Source organism: Anomalospiza imberbis, chromosome 11 (assembly GCF_031753505.1).
Source record: "Anomalospiza imberbis isolate Cuckoo-Finch-1a 21T00152 chromosome 11, ASM3175350v1, whole genome shotgun sequence".
In the NCBI taxonomy this organism is placed as follows: Eukaryota; Metazoa; Chordata; class Aves; order Passeriformes; family Viduidae; genus Anomalospiza; species Anomalospiza imberbis.
In genome coordinates, this window is record NC_089691.1 from 4,014,133 (window position 1) to 4,033,919 (window position 19,787).

General features: G+C 41.2%; 1 protein-coding gene across 1 annotated transcript in view; it reads right to left on the bottom strand.

Annotated features, from left to right (window-relative positions):
- PPARG (peroxisome proliferator activated receptor gamma) overlaps window positions 1-19,787 on the bottom strand; it is a 51,702-nt gene that overhangs the window by 18,031 nt on the left and 13,884 nt on the right. The window contains exon 2 of the mRNA XM_068201491.1: window positions 1,340-1,567. Coding sequence (XP_068057592.1) covers window positions 1,340-1,559 — 220 coding nt within the window. The 5' untranslated portion in view covers window positions 1,560-1,567. The remainder of the gene's footprint in view (window positions 1-1,339; window positions 1,568-19,787) is intronic.

Genomic DNA, 19,787 nt, shown 5'->3' on the forward strand with positions numbered 1-19,787 from the left:
ACAATACTATATAATACATAGTATATTATTATATTATTATATCATTCAAAAATATTCAATAATTATATATATATATGTATATATATGTGTGTGATAAAATAATATTGGATATTTCCAGAAATTTAGCTCTCTCCTGGGGAAAACCGTTCAACTTCGGGTGCAGTTTAGAGAAGAATTTTCTCTTCTGACAGTTTCTAATTAAGAGAACAATTTCTAATATTGGATGATCTCAAACAAGTAAATATGATGTCTTTAAATCAATCATCACTGGTCATAGAAGAGAGCTGTGACATTTGAAAGTTACATTACATTGGGGTGATGTAACAGTATTAAAGAAGGTGATTATTTTTATTTTTCCAGATTGGCTATACTATACAGACTAGAAAGATTTATTCCTATATAAACTGGGAAGAAATTATCTAAGTAAAGATGAGGAAGACTTATGCCATCTTAACTCTGTTTCACTCTTTAAAAGTACTTGGCATTAAAGTGTTATGAATATTTCTAATTAAACAAAAGAAAAATAAATGCCTGGCTGGAAAAATGTCCATTCATTTATTACAGTAGTAGTGCAGAGATACACAGCTCCTGCTTCACTGTAGCACCCCAATTAAATACCACAATTTCCCCAGCAAGAATTCCCTGAAAGAGTTCTTGTACAGATCACTACAAATAAAAGTGAGGTCAGAGCTAAGCAGAAGTGGATCCTCAAAAGAGTTCCAGGCACAGCACCCCCACATTCTTACTCGGAGCAGGAATGCAGTAACAATTTATTTAGGAATAGGTCACTTCCTTTCCTAAAAGGAGGACTGAGTGTAATTTTTCAGTATAAATTGTGAAAGAGCAGCATGCTTCACAGCAGGTAAATCCTCCTGGAGCTGTGATGGAGCTGTAACAATGCTGTGCCTCAGATGAGGCCAATATTTCTACCCCATCCCTTTCTGAGGCTGTTTGGAATTTAAAAGCTGCACATATTAATAATTCAAATTATGCTCTGTACCCTGGGCATTCTTCAACATTCAGGGTGTTTATTGTGCATTGTGTGCACTGAGTTCAAAGGAAAAGCTGCACACAAGGTGCAGGAGTAGGAGACAATGGAGGGGTTCATGTGTCTACCAAAACGCAATTTTGGATTCTTTATGGTACCTTTCCTAAACTTCAGCTGCTGCTCTGGCAGGGTGAAGGTGTGCTATGAGGATTTTCCCTTTTCCATCTGCCCTGCAAGAACATCTCTGCTGACACAGGAGATCTGAATTCTAAATCCATTTGCTGCTAGCACACGTTCCAGGGAATGAAACATGGACACGAGGGAAACACTTCAAAAAAAGGCAGAGCTTACTTTGGCAGTCCTGGAGCTTGATATCATATTTATAATCCAGGCCTGACTGGTCAGCTCTGGCAAGGGGAAGATCTTCATAGTGTGGGGAGGAAATGCTGGAGAAGTCCACGGTGGTGAAGGGCTTGATGTCAAAGGAATGTGTGTGATCATCCATGGCTGACAGATCCACGGGGCTGATTCCAAAATTCAGGGGCCAAAACGGCATTTCTGTGTCAACCATTGTAATCCCTGCAAACACCAACAAGAAAATGACATTTTAGGATGTGTAGCTCCAATCTGTTCAGCCCCAAGCTGAGCTCCAAATGTCCCACGTTCACAGGCTTGAGATGAAAACTTTAACTGCATCTCTCCATAACATACATATCAATAAAATTATAAGTCTTCCACCAATAATTCTCATTTTTGCAAATTCTAAGCACCATTCTTCCCAAGTGTCTGAAAACCCCAAAGTAGCTGGTATTAAATAGTGGTGGTTTTCCTCCAAAAAACCAGAAATATTTGAAAAGTGTGCTCATTCGAATTTGCCAAAAGTTTAATCCCAGTCTGAACCCAAGGATCAAGGAAATGTAAGTTATGACTTTTCAAATTTCATATCTATTTATGCAAACCTTAAAAGCAAAAAACAAATAAGAAACTTCTATCTGTAAAAAATCTTCTGCAAGTTGAGTGAATTTAGATTGAGATATGAAATGTTTTTCCAAATCCTCTTCTGACAAATAGCTGAACCAAAATCCTTGATTTAGATATATTTCAACTATGAAAGAGTTTGTAAGTTACAGCAAGTGCAAAGGTTATTTTATAACCAGTGTCTGTGTTTAATTTTCCACTATTTATAAAAAGAACATTCTACCCTAAAAATAGATGTTTCAGAACTAAAATAGCTTGGTCACTTTGGCTGTTTAATTTGGACTTTAATCCCAGTCAAGTGAGTGGCCTTTAACCTCTAAATAACAGAAACTTAGATTTGATCTGCTTCGAATCAAAACCACTCTGTCACACAGCCAGAAGTGCTGTTACAAAATAAAGATATTGGAACGGAGGAGCTCCAGAGTTTGGAGCTCACGCTGCTCTTGACAGGTAAGTGAAGCTGTGAGTGCCCTCCCCATCAGCTCTGCTGAAATGCCAGTGCCCAGAAATGATTGCACTTTGCCTTCCCTCAGGAGTGGCACCAGCATTCTTCCCCCTTTCAGGACTCCCAGCACAACCTGCAGCTCTTCTGCCTTGACGTTGACAACAAAGTCTGCAAGGGATCTTCTAAATTCTTAAATTTGAGAGGAGAGATTCTCACTGCAGTGGGAGCAAAGAGGGGCTGCTGCACCCCAGCCACCCCCCAGTCCCCCTGGATGGGATATCAGGGATGTTGTCCTTAATGAAAGGAGGGAAACAACAGGATTTCTAATGGCCACAAGTGGCAAATCCCTGGGGAAAATCCATGACAGCTTGTCACAGCACCTTGGTGTTGTGTGTTGTCTCCCAAATGGTCAAGTTTCAAGTGCAGGGCTCAAACCATGAGCTCTGCTCAGGCTGCCCAGGGAATGGTGACATTCCTGAGGCTGCCAGAGCTCCAGGATCTCCCAGGGATGCCCAGGGTGGCATTGTTGGGGTGGCTGGGCAGGACCAGGGGCTGGCCTGGATGGTCCTTGGGGGTGCCTTCAGCTCAGGAGATTCTCTGATTTGATGACATTTTCTGTGAGAACAAAGTGAAATCCCTGGCCATCAACACTGGGAAAGGTCTTCCCAAAACAGATTTCCCAACGAAACAATAAACCAGGACAGACTCCTTCTTAGGAGCCCACTTCTTGTAATGGCCAGACACATCTTGAAAAAAAAAATACAGAGATCAAGAGACATTTTAAATTGGTTTATAGTCCTTTAAACAAGAGACATCAAGGGTTATTACTTTCTACTGGAGCTTTGCCTCAAGGGTGAAGGATGGCTGCCGGCACAGCACAGGTTCATCCCAGGAATTCCCAGGTTGCTGTGTGGACAAGGAAGCCAAATCATCAAAAGGCAGGAGGACTCACAACCACAGCTGCCCCTTCACAGAACCCCCCTGCTCTCAGGCAGCACCTGGAGAGGTTCAGCACCTGCTTAAAGGCAAGGACAAGCTGGGGCCACTCACTGAGGAGAGGTGAACTCAACCACCTGCCCCTGATCCCACTGAAAAGTTAACAGTTTTCCTGCACGCTCCATCAAACCTCTGAAAAACATCTCTCACAACCTGGAGACCTCGTCACTTTGTCTTTTCAAGTTAAAAAGCTCCAGTTTCAAACCCCTGTGGGCTGATCAGCAATTTAGAGCTGAGCTGGGTTTCACTTCACTCAGTGCATGGATGGGATGTTCTTGAGAAGTCCATGATGTGTAACATGAGTAATTCTGTGACACTCCTGCATCATTACAACCCAGAGTGTGCAGGAACTTCTCTGGGTACAGATATCTCACAGCTAAGACAAGCTCAGATAAGCAGGTGAGTCCAGAGGTCTGGCTTGGCATGCACAAGCTCCAAAATCTAAGAGCTTGTAGTAATTCCTTATCAGAAATCTTGTTTCCCAGTCAGCACAGCCAAATCATTTCAGCAAAGTCTACCAAAAAATGCCAGAGTGGTTTTGTGGTAAAAGTATTTCTAGCCTAGAAGCCTGATGGTTTAGATTTTTATTATGTTTTAGAAGGAACAAAATAAAATTAAACAATTAACGAGTAACCTGTTGTTTCAGCATCACTGAATAGAAGGGATTTGGTTCCATGCATGCTGTTTTTCCCCTGCTAGTTGTTTGTATCTCTGTGTCTGTCCAAATCACACACATGCTCTATATGCTGAGAACAGAGGAAACACAAATGCCAAGATTACACTGAAGAGAAAACCAGGGAATTGTGGCTGCACCTATCAGCTGCTGCAGGTCACTGAGTAATTCTGCTTTATCCTACTCCTCTTTCTGCTGTAAGCTAATAAATTCTGGAGCCAGCAGCCATTTACAAATCTTTAGTCAAAAGCCTATAAACTCCACCCCTTCCAGAGGTTAACATCCCATGACTCCCAAGATCCTGCAGGAATATTGCTCCTAAGCATTTCTGGATGATGAGAATTTCCAGGTTTGCTCAGGCTTTGGGTATAAAACACAAAGCATGTTATAGTTACACCGTATGTTACAACTGTCTTGTTACAGTTTTAAAGTTCCAATCTTCACATACTAAGCAAATTATGGATATCTTGTTCAATTTAACAACATTTTCTATGAAAATAGAAACAATTAATTTCAATTTTCAGATGAATTTATATTAGAGAGACTAAAATGAAGGAAACATTTTCCCTGCTATTTTTATTCTTGCATTATTGAAAACCAAAATGTGAAGACTGTTCCTATGTTTAATCGTTATTTTACAAATAATTCTATTTTGCATGTAGCTTTACTTGATTTTTGCTGTGTACTTTGTCTTTTTTCCTCCCCAGGAAAGAGGAATGGCAAAATTTCCCTCTGAAAAAAAAATCAACTAATTGTAGTCTTCTCATTGCTTTATAAGACCCAAAAACCAACAACAAGATGAAAAAAATCCAATGGACAAGTCCAACAAACAGACTAGAGGCTGCTTTTATAGCTCACATCTGCTTGTGTGACACCCAGGTAATAGATCTGTAAGTATTTACCTGATTTAGAAGATTTTAATGTGCAAAAACCCTCCTCAGCCAGCAAGAGGCTGTGCAGAACAGCAGCAGAGATGTTATTTGGGAAGTCAGATGGAGGAGCTTGGACATTTAATCCTCCAAAGGAGCAGGAGTGAAAGAGATAATGCTGCTGAGATGACATTTAATTCTGAGATATGGAGCTTTCTAAGTGCCTTCTCCCTGTTTCATGTCCTGTGGAGCTGCTCAGGGTCATGCACAGGGAACCAAACCAAAGGCACTGAACTCACCTGGCACAGCCACCCCTGGTCATTCTGCTGCTGATAGGCAGAAATCTCATCTCATCATCACCTCATCCCCTGACTGATCTGCTCTCCAGTTCCTCAGACAGTTATTCCCTGCATTTCTCCTGCTAGGAAGACATAAAATCTAACAAAGGAGATTGCCATGGTATGAAAAACATCCTGGATCACGAGCTGCTCTTTACCATAAACACTACCTGTGCTCAGGTAACCTGAAGGGCCTGTTGTGCTGCATTCTAGACACGCTCTTTCCAGACAAAACTACCAAAATATGACCCTACAGGTATTTAATGAAGCAACCAGAACATCCCCACTGACGGGAGTTACAGAAAACAAGAAGACAAAAATAAATAGGTAAAGCCTCTCAGCTTTGAGGCATTATTAAAATCAAGGAAGGTATAATGACATGACACGGGCAGGTATAAATATGGACAATTTGATACATGAACTAAATAATTCTATTTCTAGATAAGAAATACTGATTTATGGATCTGAAAAGCTCATGGGCAGGTAGGTCAGATTTAAAAGGAAAAAACACTTCAAAATCACGGGCTTTTCAAAATCTGTGGGTTTTTCTTAATGAAGACAAATTTCACGGAATAGACTGGATTGCATCTCATGTATAAATGTGTCAGAGTTTGTCAAGTAAACTCATATGCAAGTCCTGCAGAACTTAATGGGACTTCTTGCTATTAATTTAATGAAGGCAGCTCACACACGCTGTGAAATAATATCTACAGAAGTTGGTTAAGATCACACAATCATCCTCAGCTTTTAGGAAAAATTTAGAGATGGTGAAGGGGCAGCTTGACACCCCACAGATCCAGTTAACTGATCTATTTGGAAGAATAACAACACATTTTATGTGTGCCTTGCAAAAACACATCTCCCCTAAGTGATGGCACCACATGCACCGAGTTAAAGACCTGCCCGGATCTCCCTGAGGAGAAGGGCTCTGGAAAGGGAGCAGACAGGCTTGTGATGCCCCAGCTGCATTCCCCTCCCAACAACTCAGCCCTCTCACCGCCTCTGACACAGAAATTCCGTGTGGCAATGGCCGAGCAGCTCAGTTTTGCATTTTATCGGCGCTGCTCTCAGCTCCCAGATGTGAGGGACTGCTGAACTTCAGGTTATTGACAGAAAATCACACCTCACTGCATTGCCTTTTTCCTGGCAAAACCCCCTCAGATTCTTGCCTCAGTTCTCTGTTTTTCCAGTGAAAGAACATTACCTTCCCTCCCTACCCTCCATTCCCAGCATCATGTGCTGTCCATAAAACATCTCTGCTCTTCAGCAGGTGTGGGATTACTTCACTGATTTTGAATATTCCTGCTTATGCCAGAGTACGGTGGAGCTCTAAGCTTTAAATCTTTAGGACATACCTTCCTCAATAATGAAAATTATATATCTTTCACTAATAGCAACTGCCACTACACTGGACTTTATCTAATAGCCAGCGTTTGTATCAAGCAGAGATCATTTTGTTTTGGATTTACCAAACTCTGTGAATTTTTTGTGTTCCAAACAAGGACTCAAAGCTGTTGCCCATTGCTGTTCCCCAAATTCCTGGCCGGCAGATCCCCATTCCCCCCTTTTCCCGGCACAGGACGCGAACCTCTCTGTGTCCTGTTGCTGCAGAGTCAGCAGAGGGAGCACAACGTAACTAAAAAAAACCTCTTTCCAAGAACTCTGCTGGCACAGCCAGTGATGCTCCTAAACAAACAAACAAGCACAAAAAGGATGGAAAAAAAGCCTCGGTGGCTGATGCCCCCAATTCTGAGTTTGACAAATTCAGTGCTCTGCCAACTGCAGCGGGAAAAGCAAAGAAACAGCAAAATAAACCTATAAAGCCTTGCTTTATAAAACCCACTACAGAATTTTTCACTATTTAAAAGGAGAGATATAAAGATTTTTTTTTTTATTTTTATTCACACAAGCACTCAAAACATTGTTGGAATGAAACAAAGAATGTTTCAATGATGTGATGATGAACAAACACACCGAGCAGCAATATTGGTAGGATTAAAATATTGTCCAAAGCACTCATTTCCCAAAGAAATGACACATTAGAAACCACTGTGGATGTGGGAAAAGGGTCCAGGCTACTGAGAGGATAAGCACTGCTAAATTTTTGATTGTAAATTCAAAGGGTTTTTGAAGCCACAGTGTCTCCCCCCTGCATCCAGCCCAGAGCCAGGCACACTCCTGGGGGCACCACTGCCTCACCAGACCCGGGAATTTCCTTTTCAAGCATGAATTTATCAAAAACACTCAGAGGAATGAAGACTGACCTCACTACAGGACAGAAGAAGCAAATTTTTATGGGTTTGTTCAATTAAAGAACTGCAAATGAAAGCTCCCTGTGCCTTAATTTAGCTGTGAAAACAAAGAAAATACCCAGTGTCTCTAGCAAATGTTGGATGGCAAAACAGCTCCATAATAAAAAGTAACTTAGTGAAAAAAGGAGTTCACAAATGATTGACAATGGCATTTTTTAACATCGATGACTTTAAAAGCACTGCTGACTCCAAGCACATGAGATGACATTTTCTTCTCTGTTACTCAGGTCCAGCTCTGAAGCCATCTAAAATGGCCCCAAAAAATTGACATGTCCACCTGAAAATGCCCAAAAGAAGCCACACAGAGAAAGAATGGAATAAACACTCCGTGTTTATAATCAATAAAACAAGTGGAGGGTTCTGGAGCAAATGGCTTTGTCAGCCCAGGGCACACCTCAAGGGTTAATCACTGAGAAGGAGGGGCAGGAGCTGGGGAAAGAAAGGCTCCTCTCCCACCCACTGTCCAACCTGCAGAACCAGCACGGGGCACAGATTCTGAGAGCAAAAGGAAAAGCAGCGACCTGGGGCTGAGAGGAATGTTCAAGGTGTGCCAGCAAACCCAGAAACACCTTCAAGCACTGCTGGGGATGCTCATTGCTGCCCCATCTCCCAGTCTGACCACTGCTGGATGGTCCAGAAAACAAAAACACTGCTGGGGATGCTCATTGCTGCCCCATCTCCCACTCTGACCACTGCTGGATGGTCCAGAAAACAAACAAACACTGCTGGGGATGCTCACTGCTGCCCCATCTCCCACTCAGACCACTGCTGGATGGTCCAGAAAACAAACAAACACTGCTGGGGATGCTCATTGCTGCCCCATCTCCCACTCTGACCACTGCTGGATGGTCCAGAAAACAAAAACACTGCTGGGGATGCTCACTGCTGCCCCATCTCCCACTCTGACCACTGCTGGATGGTCCAGAAAACAAAAACACTGCTGGGGATGCTCACTGCTGCCCCATCTCCCACTCTGACCACTGCTGGATGGTCCAGAAAACAAAAACACTGCTGGGGATGCTCACTGCTGCCCCATCTCCCACTCTGACCACTGCTGGATGGTCCAGAAAACAAACAAACACTGCTGGGGATGCTCATTGCTGCCCCATCTCCCACTCTGACCACTGCTGGATGGTCCAGAAAACAAAAACACTGCTGGGGATGCTCATTGCTGCCCCTTCTCCCACTCTGACCACTGCTGGGTGGCTCAGAAATCCCAGCAGTGCAAGGGCTGCAGAGCTCTGTGGCAGCCACATCCTTCAAAAAGCTAAATAAAAGGTAAAGGGGGAGGTAATCCATTCATCCTCTCAGCCAGGCTGCACAGTAAAACACCAGGACAAATTGTATAAATCCAAACACTTGGAAAGGCCAAAAAAAAAGCAACTCATAAATCAGTGGGAAATGTATTTTATTCCTATAGCTGAATTATAACTACAAGCTGTGCCCACTAAAAGCACAGTCCATAAAATTTACCACAATGTTTAAGAGGCAGTTGTTAATAGAAACAAGGAAGAAAAGCCCATTCAGGGAATAATAGAGCTTTTTAGTGTTAAATATATTTTCTATTCCATGGAATTCACACAAAATGGCCTGAATTACTTGGAATAGCAGCACTTTATACCCTTGCAGCAACATAAACCCTTGTAAATATAATTGCAAATGAGAAACAAGTTCAAAAATGCCACAGGCTACTCAGATATGCTACAAATTCTCCCATCCTATTTTAATTTGTTAATGTAGGGTTTGTTGCATTCAGATACTGGATAGAGATCCACAAAACTTCAGGTTATTCCAGGGTATGAAAGAAACTGATTGCAAGGCTGTGTTCAAGGAGCTTAAATAGAAATCGAGAATATTGGACAATGGGAAATTTCTGTGTAAGAAATACTGATTTATGGATCTGAAAACTCACAGGCAGGTGGCTCAGATTTAAAAGGAAAAGCACTTCAAAATCATGGAGAACTTAGCTACAATTTTCTGGAAGTGACAGAGCTGGGTTCCTGGTGGTAAAATCCGACTACAAGAGAAATAAAATGTTCTACTGAGGTCACAGCACTGGCAGAACAGGGAGATGATGAGATAATTTCTGTTAAATCAGATTCAAAGTTTGTGGGAAAGGATCCTCAAACTGTTCTTAGAAATCCTTGAGCAAAGAAACTCCACTTTCCTAGTTCCAGTCATGCTTTGTGAGGCGCCATGTGCCGAAACTAAAGCGTAATCCTGAAGAAAAACTTCTCTTCCAATGCCTTTTGTTCAAAAAATGTCTTAAAAATCTCTCCCACTCCTCAAAATAGAGATGACTGTTATTTCGTTTCTTTGAACAAAAAAGAGGAAAAAAAAAAAGAAAAAAAGTACCCCTCCAGAAGCATAAAAATCTGAAAAATAAGGTATCATCTAGTTGGTAATATAAAATCAGAATAAACCTCTGTAAGATTCCGAGGGGCAAAGACCATAAATTGGCATTTACAGTGTGCCTCGGTAGAAGTGAAATGTGGCTCCTGTTGGTTTTGAGGGATTTGAGGAAAGCAGAAACAAGCAGCATGTCCCTGACTTGTGCTGGCAGTATTGTAAAACTGCCTCATTATATAAAATGTAGGCGTTGCTCTCTATGAATCATTGTGATTTAAAATAGGATCCTGATAGACAGGCAATGAATCACTTTGGATTTTGTAATCACCAAGGGCTGACTTCTTGGGAGAGCCCTTTGCCCCCTTTGGCAAGCAGCTGAGGGAAGGTCTGCTCCAGCCCTGGAGGTGCCTCCCCAGGCTGAAGGAAGTCATTGATTCTAAAATATCCCCAAAAACGCCGTGTGGGACACAAGATAGCAGGGCTTTGTCAGCTGGAACAGCAGCACACAATTCAATTGATAAGAGTGTTAACATTCTCAGGCCTGTGCTTGGCTCCAAGGCTCAACATACTTTAATAATTGGCATTTATTTCTGCCGGGCAGGCTTTGTATTGCTGGGTCTAGCAAAGGTTTTACCAACTGCAAGCAATTAATAGAATTTCAAACCACCCTATTTGCCATTAAAAGTATTTTAAGAGCAAATGATCCATCCAGAAGGTTCATCTGCACGAGTTGTGATGTCACCCTGTTCTTTTGAAAGTTTTAAAGTTCTTCTAAAAGTTTTCTATGCCTTCTGATGTTTACATATTTCTACTAGAGTTTTCTCACACTATTCATGTAAATAATGATTGTTTTGCATTCTTCTTTGTAAGAAGAGAGAATTGATGGACTGCTGGTTTAACCAGTGTGGTTAGAGAAGTAACAATGTCATCCTCCAATCCACTGTCACTTTTAGAATTCTATATATTACAGAGGCAGAAAATAAACTTTCTCTTTTTCCTCTTTTCTTCCCTCTTTTAATCTATCATAAATGTGTGAGTTATTTCGTGTCATAGTGCGACATTGTGACTGTGCTTTCAGGAGTCAAACTTGCTTTGAAGTCAATGGAAAGCTTTCCCGCTTCGACAGAAATTCAATGTTTGGTTCAAAACTGAGCAAAACGCTCATTTTGAATATTGCATTTGTGCTAATGGCATCAAAACACCTGCCTAAAGTTAAGCACTTTTAAAAACTCAGTTTTTGGCTAAGAAAGGACTTCTTTAGCTAAGAGACATGATTAAATTACATCTCCTACACACAGAGAAATCAATGTGTCGTAACACACATCCATAAGAAATTAGGGGCTCATAAAAGGCCCTATTTCCTGTGTAAAACAGCTGTTCCAGTGGCAAGGCTGTGCCCAGAGTTAATAAAATAAACTCCCAGCACCACGAAGTCCCAGTGGCACCGTCAGCCAGCAGCCTGCTGATGCTTCCATAGGGAACAGCTCTGTCTGAAGCCTTCAAGTGCAGCACAAAAACATTTATTTGGTTTATCCTGTGCTCATACACGACAAAAACATTCATTGAGTTTATCCTGTGCTCACACATGGTGTGCTGTGTGAAAATTGGATTTCCCAGGAGTTCAGGTGGCGTGGCAGAGCACAAACCTGTGTGGGCTATTGACAGGACAATCTCCTGCTCACTGCTTATCTGGTTTCATTAGGTCATTATCAGCGTGTCTCTTAATGCAGTTTAATGTATTAATAATAGACTCCATTCTTTGGAAATGGTGCTTGGCCAATAATTAACAGCTGAGGTATCAATCTAGTATGGAATTTTAAATGGTTGTACTCCATTATGGAATTCAGAACACAAAGTTTGCATTTGTGTTTGAAATGTTAATAAGTTTCATAGTAAGTGGTACGTGCACCATATCCAGTTAATCTTCTTCTTTTAAAACACTGTAGATGGGATAAATTTGATACTAACCCTGAAGAATTTTTGTAATTTTAATACTGAAATAACCACATCAAGTTTTCTCAATCCATGTCGCGGTAGTAGGGAATTTAGGCATGCAGGTTTCTGTTGGTAAGAAGCCTGGGATTTTTTTCTCTCCTCAGACTCTGTCATGTCAGTGCTTTTTAATGTTCACAAGACAGTAAACTTCAGTATTGTTTCCAAGAGATGAGCTAATAAGGCACACAACTGGACTGGGGTGAAATAGACTCATTAATATCCTAAATGCAGTTCCCTGCCATGGCAGAATACTGAATACTCCCACAGGAAGAGGAGGAGGAGGAGGAGGAGGAGGAGGAAAAAAATGCCATATGAATTTAAACTCATTCCTTGAATTAAATCCCACTTTTAAAGTTTTTCCTGGCAGTCAAACACACTGCAAATAATCCATAAAAATGCTTCTCTCCTATTGGGATGAGTCGTTTCCAACACATTCTCATCTTCCCAACACTCAAAATGCAAAAAATATTTGAATACAGCAAGACTGGAGGGAGGGCCCACATGATTTGACTGAGTGCTGGGTTTTGGCAAAATCTTTAATCTGTTGGACAATCACCAAGTTGTAAAAGTGAAAAAGCACCATGTTGCAAAACTCATTCATGAATGTAAACATGCTGAGCGTTTCTGCATTAAATGCAGGGAGCTCAGTGAAACAGCAAATACACTTTCCTATATAGAATTCTATAGAATTTCTGTACATCCAGGGTAAAATAATGCTCTGTGTGTCTCTACAGCCACTGTGATGGCAAGAGAATTCAAACACACCAAATCCTGAGAAAGCAGATCAATAGCACCAAGAGGGCTGAACATTCACCACTCCTCTTTTAGCTGCCCCCCAAATTCATCATCTCACACACAAATCACAAAGCATACGCTACAGTTTTCCCATAGACTCTGGGATATTTGATAGCTGGATTGGTTTATTTTTAATTTATTTGGGATCATCAGATTTTGTTTTTTATACACCGTTATTGAAGGGTATTTTCATTAGGGGCTGAAATTCTTCAAGCACACCTTCCTAAGCTTGGAGGGGAAGCAGAGGTGACCTCCCAACATTATTCTGACAAGATAAACACCAGGAAAGTAAAAAGGACCCCCAAAATCGACTATATCCAACAGCAGGCTTTCCACCCCACACTGAGTAGGGTTAAATAATGTAATAATAAATCCACATGATAAATTATGTACTAATTTATTCCAATTAAATAATGTAATAATAAACACACATGAACTTTTGCACACCTATCATCTGTTGCACAAATAGATCTCTTTCATCTTTTAAATTAGCCAAAAAAAAAAAAAAAATTAACCTTCTCAACTGTACGAACTGCAAAGCATCCAACCTGCTCAGCCACTTTTCAGCACCAGAGCAATCCCTTGTCACCTGACTTCTGTACTTTTGACCCTCCAAAAATTTCCCAGCTGAAACATGTTGACATGTTTTCACATGTGATTCAAGAGCAATTGCTCTCAATAGTGCTGGGTGCTTATCACAGCTTTAGATCAATGTTCTTTGCCTCCCATGTGCTCCATCTTTCTGAACAGTATTTTTTCCAGGGAGCTTTCGAGCTGTCCTGAAGTCAAGGTGGCTTCAGGCTGGGAGTGTGGGCTCGGGGCACAGGGAGGGTGAGCTGCTGTAACTGCAATTGCAACACTCTGAGGAGGATTTCATGAACACCAGGAAATTAATGTGGAGTTCTGCTCCACATTTAAGTTCCCTTGATCAGGTTCACTTGTGAGTCTTCTGCTAGACTACAAGCTTCAGGAGAATCTTCCCCATTTTTTTGGGGGGGGGTCAATATAAAATACAGTATTAAGTAACATTGTGGTCAGTATTTTATTCCAGAAGAAAAATAGGTGGGGAATTTCTGACAGAAATTAGACATTGAGAATTGTTATTAGAAATATTAATTTTAAAGCCCGTGTTTGACTAAATAATAGCAAACTGGGAGAAGAATACTAAAGCATCCACTATAAAAACTGGGAATTAAGTTAGCACCAACACACCTCCTTTTGTATTTCTAACTTTCAGCAAAAAAGAGAGGAAATTCATTAGGATTTTTCTGTTTTACATACTTCAGAAAAGCTTTGTGCAAACTGGTACCTGAAACTATAGTGACTACTGAGCAGCAGAAAACAAAACCCAAGCAGCCTCAGGTCCAGCACCCAGGATCTGAGTTACTGTGGAGCAATGATACCAGAAAGCCCCAGAACAGAACTGCTTCATCTTGAGTTCTAAATGAAATAATTATCATTAATAATTTAATATTAATATTGTAATGTAGTAATTTATAATATTGTTTAATATTGTAAGTTTATAGCCAACAGATTCCCTACCAAACTCCAAGTAGTCCTGGTTGTCACTTTATACATTGGGCAAATCAAATTATTTTCAGTGATGTAATTTTCCTTGATTGATAAACTCAACCCCCTTTACCACTCAAAAAGAAAATACCACAATCCATGGCTCAGACAGGGGATTATCAGATCAGGTTTAGGTGATAATGAAAGAAGGGCACCTGAATTTTCCTGCCACCCACCCCTCACAGTTTTCTGAGAAAAGCGCCCCTGCAACACAGCCCAGAATTGATGGAAATATTGAATTCTTTTCCAAATGTACTTTTCAAGGGAAAAAAACCCCAAGATACCATTCTCTTCAGAACACAGAAGGAACTTACTGAAAACACAATGGGGAAGTGCTGTCTGAACCTGAATAAAAAGATGAATATTCCCCCTGCAGCCCTTTCATAACAATAAAAAAGACAAAATATTTGTGGGGAAAGAACACGATTTCATCTTTTATTTAATTTCAAAATCGTTAATGCACTTCAAAAAGAACTTAAATATAACCTGCATAATGATACATTAATGGGAAATTCTACAAAGTCCTGACTTTGTTACAGTTTCAAAAACCTACTGTATTTTCTAATAAGGATTCTGGCATGGTTTGGATTTTATAATGTGTCTGAAAACTAAAAGGAAGAAATTTCTTTGATCTTATTTTCTGTTGGGCTATTCTTCCTCTGTATTATTAATATCCTAAGATTATGTCTGATGTGATTTGTTCCTACTTTTGTCAACCTGTCTATTTTGAGGTAATTTTTTTCCAATACCCCCACAGAAATTGCCCATGAAGGAACAAACATTTTCACCTGCTAAGGTGTGGAAAATGATTCCTCACTTGTGAGCTGCCTGTCACTCCTGTAAGTGTCCCTCATCCCCAAAGCAGGGGCTGTTTGTATTCATATTTGTTTAAATATGTGCTTAAATATGAGTTTAAATAAAGAAATAATAACTATAAATAAATAAATAAAAAGAAATAGATTTCTTTATAAATAAATAAATATAAAATAATATCTATACTCAATAAATAAATATCTGTCTGCCAATAAACAGAATCCCACAGCTTTTGCTGCTGTTCTTTGCCTGTGCAATAAACCAAATATTTAGAAAACTGCGTGTGATGCTATTCTTCTCAATATTGGTGATCTTCGACCCACAGTGTCAGCACGTGGCAGGTGACACCCACAGGGCCACTGCCACTGTCCCATTCTCTCTGCTGCAGGAAGATGGAAACTGCCCTTGCTATTTTTGACAAGAAATGTCCAAGAACTGAAGTGACATCACTTGAGGACACAAGCGGAAAGCGGAGGATCCACGGCTAAGAGCAGCTCAGGAGAAAGCTATTTCTGTCTAATGTCACAATTCTGCTATTTTTAACAGCTGCTCCTAACTAGTCATTTTTGGAGATGTGTTTGCAGCTGGAAAGCACCTACCAAGGCTTGAGGGAACCAGAAAAGCCCCTGGAGTTTGTATTTTCCACAGAAGTCTTGTGGAGAGAGTGGAAATCTCAGCATGCCCCAGCCACCTCTGCTCCTGTGGATTTGGAATCCTCTGGAACTCTGAACTTGAGGTGACAACTCACAGAGATCCCAGCTCATGGAAACTCACCTGCTGTCATTAAAAACCTGAGCTGCCATCCTGTCTTTGACAGCATTTGCTGCTTTCACTTGAGGAGAAAAGTGTATAATCAAGTTCTAACAGTGTTTCAAAAAGATTAATAATTATAGGGTTATGCAACACTAACAATAGTGGCACCAGCAAAGCAGCTGTGTTAAATTTTAACAGCATTAAAGAGAGGGGAAGACAGAGATTGAGAAAATTTCAGTTCCCTTCTCTGTCATGTGTTCTTGTCATCGTCTTGGTTTTTGCTATATTTAAATTGCTGTAGGAATTTCTTCTGCAAGGAACCTAAGAGGGCAGCTAACAGCAAATCCTTCAGTTTCATGTTGTGGTAAATACAAGGATATGGCACAATTCAAGCCAAAAATGTAGAGTGAGATACTATGATTGATGACATTGATAGCTAGTTTCTTGCCTCTTTTTTCCTACTGAAAAAGATATCAATTAACTTCCTGAGAAGTGCTCTTTTGAATAATTATTGTAAGTATATTTCTTTCATCTAAATACATGTGCCATTCTCACACACAAACCACAAATCACACACTGCAATTTTGCCCATAGACTCTGGGATATTTGATAACTGGATTGGTTTATTTTTAAATCAGCAATTTATCTTCAATTGGGCCAGAATACCAACAGTTAACTTTGCAATAAATGATTACTGTCATAACCCCATTTTTCTTTTTAGGAGACTCCTTTTCTAGGCAAGCAAGTTTGGTGTGAGGAACTAAAAGTCACTGCTGTGACTTTTTGTAACCCCTCGAGCAGGCGTGTGAACAGCCAAACATGTGGCTCTGATGTCAACTGAGGGTGAGCTCCTGGCACTTTTTACTGGCCTCAGTTTTCTTGAGCTGCCAAACCTATCTCAGTAGTTACAAATTTCTGTATGCCAATGGTTGATATCTTTAATGATCCAGCTGTATTTAAAAAGAAGCCTATTAAAATACTATTGAGAATATCACCAAGAAGCAGTTGTGAAGGGACACCTGGACTCCGTCCAGTGAGGAGGAGTGTAACAGAGCACTGAATATCAGGGTAGGACTCTCCTGGTGCAAAACTGCCCCTGGAACTTTGGGGCAGTCCCCGAGATCAGAAGGGGTCTCCAGCAGCCGAGTGCTCCCCACACCCTTCCCTTCCTGCCCTTTGCAAACAAAGTGAGAATGTCTGCTTTAAACCTTGTGCCTGCACTCTGTACAAACTGAGGAGTGATTCTGCAGCAGCTCTGGTGACTCTTCACCAGCACTGACGTGCCTGGTGTACAGGGACATGACCAGGATGGGAAAAAGCACAACAATGATCTAATTCCATTCCACCCACCCAAACTGCCAGGGCTGTGAATGTAGAGCCTGGTGCTGATCTCTCACCTTCCCTTTCTGCCATCAATACAGCATCACAAATTAGGCTAAACACCAGAATATTTGTAAAGCAGACAGATTTTTACTGGGCTCCAAGCAGTCGGTGGTGAGCTCATGGCACACTTTCCCAACACAGGCTGCTGAAACCTCTGTGGCGTGGTGTGCAGAACTAACACAACCAGAAATGGGTCTAATTCTGATTTCTGAACTGCTTCTGGTGTAATCTGCTACTGGGCTCGGTTCCTTTCAGAACTATGGATTATTTTTTACAGCTTTCTCTGTATATGGCCACTGAGTCAGACAAGATAATTTACACACAAATACTGGCTCCTTTGAACCTGGCTGTAAAATTTCCACCAGTGCACTTAATTTACCTTTTGCAGAACAGCAATGTTCGGAACAGGAGTGCTGGGCCTCCTGCTCGATATCTGACCAGAGCAACCCAAAATCTCCTTTCGAGCATGCAGGTACCACAGAACCCCCTCCTTCCTCAGACAACCCAAGGGAATCGCAGTTCCGACATCTGAGACTGGGGGGAAAGTGCAAACTATTGATCCTGACATCACAATAACACATCGAGTGAGCAATAAAAAGCTTCCTCCCGAGATCTCCTTCTCAATGGAAGCAGAGAAAGTTGCCAATTCCGCTGTGTTTGTCAGCTCCCCTGGATTATCAATGGGCCACGTGCTGTGAATCACAGCTCAGGGGATCTCGGATCCTGCCAGTTGTGTCTTGCTTTTGCTATTTGCTCTGGGATGTTAAAACCACTATTGTAAACTGCTCAAAAATACATGCTGGAAAATTGTTAATGCCCTAGTCATACAATGTCATTTTGAAGCTCCCTGGGAATTTAGATTTGCACAGCTTATTAGGATATGACCTTTCCCTTGATTTTTTTATTTTAAGATCAAGTTAAGATGAAATTTCCCCAGGGGGAGTTGCTGTGTTTCCTTCACAGATAAGGAAAACAGCAATGGCAGCTTTGCATAGAGACAAATTCATACACTTCTGCAGCATGGACAGCCCTGTGGGCTTGACAGACATCCAGTGCATTCCTAGAGCCTGAGAGGGAGTTAACCAAAAAAACTCCAGATTTTTAACAAAGGTATTTCCCTGAATCTTTCACCTTTTTCTTTTTTTAAATTTTTTTTTTCAGTGTCATCTGGGAGTAAACTGTGAGGAGTTTTAAGGCCTGAGAACTTGCATTCAGAGCGCCAGGGCAGCACTGGCTTTCTGGAACACATTCCTATTCCTGTGTGGAATATCTACCTCTACAGCACTGCTTTTTCCTCTTCACAATATAGATTCTGTCTCAGAAATTCACACACTTCCTTGGGATTTCATGAACCTGATCTAAAAGCAGGAAGTTGCAAAATTAATTCTCAGTATTAGTGCTATGGGCTGATTAACAGCTACCAATCACAGTGTTTAAATACTTATTATATATTATGTATAATAAACATTTTTAATAGTTTAAGACAGGGGTACTCCAACATTTCTTAGTCTTTCTGCCTCTAGATCAATGAAACCAACAAAGATAATTAGTTAAATAACCAGAAGTTGAATGGTGTTGCTTATATTTTAAAATTTTCAAATGCTCAAGATGGCAAAAACCAACAACTTAATAAGTTCTTATTTAGGAGAGAATAATTTTCTCATTAAAAGTAAAACCCACAGGTCAATAAAGAAATGACCAAAAAGAATTACATGTTTTGCTTTTTGGATATTCAAGGTGAAAGCTTTATGCATTGAACCTTTGCTAGGCAAACAATGTTTTTTGTCAGCTATAAGGATGCCAAAAGAAGAAAGGGAAGTGATGATGAAATAAAGTGAATTACTTCTTGTATAACTGGCTGGCTTAATAGTTTGGGGTGGGCACTGTGCATAAAACATTCCTACAACGATGGCCCAGTAGAAAGGAAGGGTTTGGAGGTCATGGCAATGACAAAACCAACAAAACCCCACCAAGACTCAAAGGAGCCTTAAACCAGCGCCGCCGCCTTTACGAGTTTCCGTGTCTGCAGCTCTCCAGCCCTGGAAGGCTCCGGACCAGAGCTCTGCACTTCCCTGCCCCAGCTGTGAGCAGGGGGATCTCCCCACCAGGTAAATTTGCATTTCCAGCAGCAGCCTTTCCTCCTTCCAGGGCTGACAAGAGATATGGGTTCACTGCCCCCAGAGCAGGGAGCAGACAGCCTTCCCTTGGTGTCAGGCTCTAGGCAGAGCTTAATCTGCAATAGATCCCCGCCTAATCTGCCTCTCCCGGGCAAGTCCAAAGTCATTATCTGCATCACCAGCCCAAGACCTCTCTGACACTCATGTGTCCAACAAGAGAGCAAACAAATCCCCGCCGATAGCATTCAGTGCCTATCGCTGGGAGCCCTGTGAGGTCACACAGCCTGAGCTGCCCTGCCAACACATCCACTGCTCCAGAAAAATGCCAATAATAATGCAGCAGGAGAAAGGGCCAGCTGAACAGCCCATGCTTACAGGCAGGAATCTCATGGATAACATCACTCCTGATCCAGC